This window comes from Etheostoma cragini, chromosome 2 (genome assembly GCF_013103735.1).
Source record: "Etheostoma cragini isolate CJK2018 chromosome 2, CSU_Ecrag_1.0, whole genome shotgun sequence".
NCBI lineage: Eukaryota > Metazoa > Chordata > Actinopteri > Perciformes > Percidae > Etheostoma > Etheostoma cragini.
This window is the reverse complement of record NC_048408.1, coordinates 915,596-922,630: the sequence shown is the minus strand read 5'-3', so window position 1 is coordinate 922,630 and position 7,035 is coordinate 915,596. Positions and strand designations below refer to the sequence as shown.

At 43.6% G+C, this 7,035-nt stretch overlaps 1 protein-coding gene and 1 long non-coding RNA gene across 2 annotated transcripts in view; one reads left to right on the top strand and one right to left on the bottom strand.

Moving 5' to 3' along the window:
• LOC117935024 (zinc finger protein 239-like) overlaps positions 1 to 4,951 on the top strand; it is a 7,007-nt gene extending 2,056 nt beyond the window's left edge. The window contains exons 2-3 of the mRNA XM_034857140.1: positions 1,263 to 1,347; positions 3,851 to 4,951. Of these exons, the coding sequence (XP_034713031.1) occupies positions 1,330 to 1,347; positions 3,851 to 4,948 (1,116 nt within the window). The 5' untranslated portion in view covers positions 1,263 to 1,329 and the 3' untranslated portion in view covers positions 4,949 to 4,951. The remainder of the gene's footprint in view (positions 1 to 1,262; positions 1,348 to 3,850) is intronic.
• LOC117935033 lies at positions 1,739 to 2,207 on the bottom strand. Its single transcript, XR_004654650.1, has 2 exons — positions 2,166 to 2,207; positions 1,739 to 1,806 (listed from the first exon to the last, which is right to left on the bottom strand). It is a non-coding gene; the product is annotated as an uncharacterized LOC117935033 (long non-coding RNA).
• Positions 4,952 to 7,035: the final 2,084 nt, after the last annotated feature.

The following is a 7,035-nucleotide window of genomic DNA, read 5'->3' as shown; positions in this document are numbered from 1 at the left end:
CTTCAGATACAGTATTAGGGACCACTAAGGTCTATATAAAAGAGACTTCAGATACAGTATTAGGGGACCACTAAGGCCCATGTAAAAGCATCCACAGAGCACCAGGTCATGGGACCTTTAAGCAACACCGGTTGTATGATGGAGTGGTTGTAGTCATTGTTTCTCCTCTGGGCTGTTAGCAGCAGTAGGTGTAGTGGTGTAAGTGGTGGTGCTAGTAGTACGGTACATTTAGGCCGCTGTTGTATCAAACTTTGTGTCCATTTCCAAATCACCCAGTTGGCCCTGTTCAGTCTCAATCTCGCTGTGTAGGGTTGGGATCACGCTGATTGTCACCTTTCTTAAAGTTTCTACATATGTGTAGCTGTGTGTTTGTTCCATGTCAGTGGAGCCCAATAAAAACCTGGTTGGGTTTCTCCGACATCTGGCTCGTTTCTGGAACCCCAGCACTCTTTTCCAGACAAAGTGTCAGGGCCCACACTGCAAAAACGGGGAGTCTAAAAACAAGATAAAAACACAAAATATGAGGAAAAATGTGCTCAGAACTTATCTATCAAAAATGATCTGTCCATGCAGCAAGATCTTTTCCCACTCTGCTGTGGGGGAAGAAATCTGGTCCCATGTTTCACAGCAGATTTTTTTGTTTATATACATTGTTGTAATAATGTCCATCAGAGGACGCTCTACAACGTCCCTGTTAGTGATGGCGTTGCATAGTCTGTCCACCAGAGGACGCTCCAATATGTCCCTGTTAGTGATGGCGTTGCATAGTCTGTCCACCGGAGGACGCTCTACACCGTCCCTGTTAGTGATGGCGTTGCATAGTCTGTCCACCATAGGACGCTCTACAATGTCCCTGTTGGCATCACCGATTAATTTTTTTGTTAATGTCTTTATGTTTAAGTTTCAATCCGTAGTTTTTATTTTTCTACATTTTATTTATCAGAACTTTAATATATTTTGGTTCCTCTGTTGTTTTGTGACAATAAAACAAATTGTCATGTAATTTGAGTGTGAACTTATAATTAACTACAAATAACTAACGTTAGGGAAATCTGTTGGTTTTGTTAAGTGTTTATAGATTAAAAAATATATATATATCGGCCGATTTTTGGGATTTTTAAAGTTTATCAGCCTTAAAAATCGTCCTCCTAATTTTCTATGCAGAAACCCGTGAAGCTAAAGCGTTGGTGCTGTTTCGTGTGTGTGTGTGCGTGCGCGTGTGTGTCCCTGCTCTGACCAGTCTCTTTCTTTTATCCTTTCAGGGCTGAAACGTGCTGATGGGAATGACATAATTCCAAGGACATTAACGTTCCCCATTAAGCCGGCGACATGAGCTCTTCAGAAGAGGTGAGATCAAATAGAAATGAACATTACCCAGTGTTCTGTCCAGACCACAGGCACCACCCTGGCCATCACACACAGCACTGCCCGTCAGGTCACACACACCAGTATGGCTGCTCCCTGAAGCACCAGTCATTTCATACTAGTGTCCCTAGTGCTGGGCGGTATGACCAAAATTTAGTATCATTGTGTTTTTTAAGATTCTGGCGGTTTCCCAGTATATCACGATTTCCTTCCTTTGCTTGACTAGGCTTTATTAATAGCTTATTCTACCGTCAGGAGTACATAGAAGATAAACACATTTGTTTTTCAATAGCATCATGTTCACTAAAGGGTTTGCTCGGCTCCACAACAGTGTACAATAACATTAGAGGAAGGAGATTGCATGAAACAGTTCTACAGAATCTAAACTATTTTTATTGTGCAAACTGCAAAGTAGTAAAATAAACTTAACTCGAATGAGTACTAGGGGTGGAACGGTACACAGAAGTCCCGGTTCAGCACGATTTCAGTACAATGGAGGGAATAGCAAAACAAATGCAGAAGGCAATTTTCATTTTTATTTGGCATGTCTCAGGCTGTACCACCTAGTGTCATACAGGCTCTGCCCTGAGCTAGCCCGCGTCATCTCTAGCCTCAGAGCTGAGGGGGGGGGGGGGCTAGACCCTGCGTATCTAATGGTAGTTTTGCATTACAATAATTCATCTGCACGCCAGTTTTATACATTTTTATACTGTGTGTTCTCCGTGTAAATTCATGCACCGAACCAAGACGCCCGTACCGTTTCGGGTCAATATGGATACATGTATCGTTCCGCCGCTAACTAATACTCATACAAACAACTTTAACATTGTCTCCAACATTTCCATCATAGTTGTTAGATAATTGTATAAATACTACCTTGGCATCGGGTAAGTTAGGTTGGCCGACGTATTTCAGTGAGGGAAGACATCTTAAATTCAGTGTTTTAATCATTGCTCTGAACACGTCTGTCTCGTCTGTAGGACCGTAGGTGGATTGTTGTCGCAATCATAATGTTGGTCCGCTGCATGCTTGAAGTGACATATCTTTAACGTTTGCGAAACCAAGAAATGTTAGAGTGACAACAACAGCGGCCGAATTATGTCAGATTTCTTTTTAGAAACAATACCCAGCAGACGGCTCCTCTTTGGAGCATACGTTGAACTGGTGTATCTCCACTCTTTCTCCATCTTTCTTCTCTGTTCTCAAATGTGCGGTAGCAAAGTAGCACGGGCAAATACGGTAGTGACCCAAAAGGTTGTGTTGTGTGGGCTGGCCAGAAGCCCAAGAGTTAGCATTGGGACTTTTTCTTGACCCTTAATTTGTCTTGGCCTGTCAATCATGCACGCTGCAAAGCTTGAACTGTTAAGATCCACCTCTTTGTTTAATTTTTGCCTATTTGCTAGACCTAAATTGAAAATCTCATAACAGAAGATCTGCAAGGCCAAAATGCATATAGGAGGCCTCATTTAAAATTGAACATCTTCTAGTTTCTGGATATGTGCTGTCGTAGCATGCAGGTAAAACACAACCTACACTACACCAGTTCAAACGTAGATTAAAAACTTTGTTTTGTCCTCGCTTAAAATAAGTCATATTTGAATAACTAGGCTTCATGCCACGTATTGCAAAACACCACACAGACCTTCTACAGCTAGTCAATAACACATTTCATTTCAAGTTTCAGATCTCTAGGCATAACCAATAGGGTAACATAACGTACCGTATCACTCAATTCTGATACAACTTCTAGCCAACTTCATTCAAACTTCTTCCTAATAGTTTTACACATATGTTGGTCAATGAACCGCATTTATATGACGTTATACCTACTTTTTGAGTTAGTTCTGATTTATTTTGACTAATTAAAATAAGGGAATCATCACACATTTTTTCTTTTCTTTTCCCATGGCAGCAAATAATCCCATCTTGGCCAAATTAAATGCTATCAACACAATACCTCCGAATCTTGGTTGGCATGACACTCTGAGGCTCGACAGCAGATTGGCCAATAGGGGGCGGTATGAATATTAAAAGTGTAAACCTCATTAATAGCTCATCTAATTTTTAAGAAATTTGAACGGTAACATCTAGGGCCCAGGGTACCGGTCCGGGACACACAACAGTCTGTAGCTAAAGACACAGCGTAGCCTAGCGATAGCCTGCATGCTTACTGTTCCAGACACCATGACCACTGCCAGAGTTGGAGATGCCACAGACACAACAGAACACTTTAATCCTAATGCTTCTCTCAACATTTGGCCTTCCCCGTGCAAGAGTTACGGAAACAAACCATGAACGGTGAAGCATGTCGGCATCGATGGGACTTCATGGTGCCCTTAGGTACATCTCGTAAGGTCATGATGCATGTACATGGTCTGAAAACAAAGGTTCTAAGGGGAAAAGCGGTAAAAATGTAGCAGATGTAACAGTTTGAGATGTGAAGTTCCATAGTACGTATTTTCTTATTTCTCTCTGTTTTTCTCAGTTGAAACAGACTGACAGCGACAGGAGCCGACCTCATCAGTGCCAGGCATGTGGGAAAGGTTTCAGTCGGATCTGCAGCTTGAGAAGACATGAGCTCACTCACTCCGCGGAGAAACTGTTCCACTGTGAACAGTGTGGCCGCACTTTCAGCCAACTGAAGAAATACAAGCTCCACCTGCACAGCCACACTAAAGACGAAGCCTCTTACTGTGAGCAGTGCGGGAGGCACTTCAGCAACCAGAGTTCATACAAGAAGCACCTTCGGGACCACACCGGCCCCTACCAGTGTGACCAGTGTGAGAAGACTTTCAGTTACTTGAGTATCTACAAGATCCACATGCGTGTCCACACTAAAGAGAAGCCATACTGCTGCGACCAGTGTCCCAAGAGCTTTAGTTTTTTAAGTTCGTACAAGCGACACCAGCTGAGCCACAGCGGAGAGAAGCCGTACCAGTGTGACTTCTGTGGGAAGAGTTTCACCCAGTCAGGCCATTTCAGTCTGCATCTGCGCAACCACACGGGAGAGAAACCGTTTGAGTGTGGCCAATGTGAAAAGAGTTTCAGTGACTTAAGTAGTTACAAGATCCACCTGCGTGTCCACTCGGGAGAGAAACCGTACCGCTGTAGCCAGTGTGGCAGGAGCTTCTCGCAGTTAGGCAACTACAAATCCCATCTGCGTATTCACACCGGGGAAAAACCATTCCGCTGTGAACTCTGTGAGAAAAGCTTTTCCATTTCAAAAACTTACAAGCAGCATGTGCGCACCCACACCGGAGAGAAACCGCACCAGTGCAAAGACTGCGGGAAAGGTTTCGGTCGACTGAGTAACTACATGCGTCACCTTCGCATCCACACTGGAGAGCAGCCGTTCAGCTGTGACCAATGTGGGAAATGTTTCAACAGTTCCTATAGTTACAGCCGACACCTGCGTGTGCACACCGGCGAGAAACCTTACTGGTGTTCACAGTGTAAGAGGCTGTTCACCCGGTCCCAGTCCTTAAAGAAACACCGCTGTGTTGCAGTAGATGAAGAAGCACCGCTGAGCTGCTCACCAGCAGCAGCAACTCACGACGACGACCAACAACAACCAACTGAATAAACTACTACTGTAGTGCGTGTGTGTCAGATACAAGCATGTGGTTGTAGTTCCACGCTCTGTCCACTAGAGGGACTCCTAACAGCGGCCTGGCCTCACAGGGGACCTACGTCTCGGCGCGTTGCATTTCTGGCACGCGGCTCTCGCTTTACGTTGCATTCCACCAGGACAAACAAATCAACAGAACTCTGTAATGACATGTTATCTCACAAGTGTAATGAAGCGGCTCTGTTGTAAAGGCTAACGTTGCTTGGTTAGATGTGCAAACAGAATGACCGACGTGATGTTGAAAAGCACAGCCAAAACGGCTTGTCATTAACTAGGTAACAATAGTGTTAGCCACGATGCTAACGGCATTAATAACTAAGCGGTGCTGTCACTACTATCTTAGTAATACTTATTTCCTGCAGATTGTCACATTACTGAGAACAAAGCTGTTAAAAGTTAATAAATGACAATTAAGCTAACTGACAGCTGTGCGGCAGCTAACGTTAACTTTAGCTGTCTCCATGAATCTCCCAGCTAAGCTAACTCTGACAGCTGGAGAGCAGCTAACGTTAACTTTAGCTGTCTCCATGAAGCTCCCAGCCAAGCTCCTAGAACTCCTGTACATACAATTTAACGGCGCTCGGCAAACGGGAACCATGCACATTTAAGGGATATACTTTCCTCTCCATCTAAAATGCATGTTGGCTGCTTAAAATGGATGACTTTAAGTCACTTATATTTATTTTCTTTGTGAAAAGCCGGTGTTTACCAATAACTGAAGTTTGCTAGCCAGCTAGCTTGCTAATGTCAATCACACAGCTCATAATGTATTGCGTACTTTATTAAAGGAGTCCTACTCTACTTTTCTGTATTTTGAGTCATTGTGAGTCATATCTATAATGATGTTGTAAACTCGAACAAAGCTCTGAACAATGAGGTGACCGTATGCGAAGGATGTCCGTTTGAATGTTTTTGAACATGTAAGCATGTGATCATCTTCTAGTAGAAACACAAAATTAGCCTTTATTAGCCAAATGTGGCGTTAATATTGCCAACTCAAATGGCGTTTTGTCCAGCAGTGTTTTTTTTTTTTTTTGCTGCCTCCAGCATCTTTTGAAACAAAATTGGTCTTCACATGCATGCTAGCTGGTGCTAGCAGTGGGTAAGCGCTAATTAAAGATTACTTCTGAGATGACACCATTAAGGCCAACAGTTCAATATTTAGGAATCTGGGGCTCAGCTCACAGGTAGAACCGGATGTTTAAAGTCAGGACTTGACTCTGTGTATCCATCCATCTGTGCTGCTTTCATGGACGTCGGTGCCTTGGCCGCAGCGGTCTCCTCTGGAAGTCTTTGATGGTTTACTGATCATGTAAAGGGGGCCTTTTGATGACTCCTGGTCCTTAATTGCTTCTAATTTTAAGTTTTTAGTCTTGATTACAAAAGGCTTTGACGTTGCTTTCTCTGAGCCGTACACACGACATTCACTGCAGTAAATCTGTTCTGCACTGACACAAGCATCCATTTGAGTTTTAAGATCCGGTGTGGTGGGGGGCCCCAGTGATCTAAATCTGCCTTTATAGCATGCAGAAGAGGTTAAATAAATACACTCTCAAATACACAAGACCAAAGGGCCACAAACAGGAAAGGGCTCTGGCAGGATAGGGACAGATGTTAGAGACCCCAGACCCCTAAAAGTCCCAATTTGGACTCCCAGATGTTAAAATGGCTCGGGTCGGGCAGGGGTCTTGCCATAAATACCTTTATCTGTATATACGTCCTTGCTTTGGCCTGCAATGGAACAGCAAAATTCAAAGAGCAGTGGGCTAAGAGGGTCACCCCTGTTTATTAAGAAGGGAAAGTTGCTAGATCTCAGTCCATTAGTCAGAACTGAAAGGAACCCCGACCCAACTGACAAACACCTCCACCGTGTAAAATGCCATCTTGGCTCAGAGAAGAAGACCAGGGATAGCTGAATAACATTAAGGAGCCTTCTCATATTATCACAGGAGATACTACCTTTAATAATAAACAGTCTGGTCCTACTTAAAAATGTATGGTAGCTATTTTTTGTAATTGGAAGGAAGGCTGTTGGCCTGTAG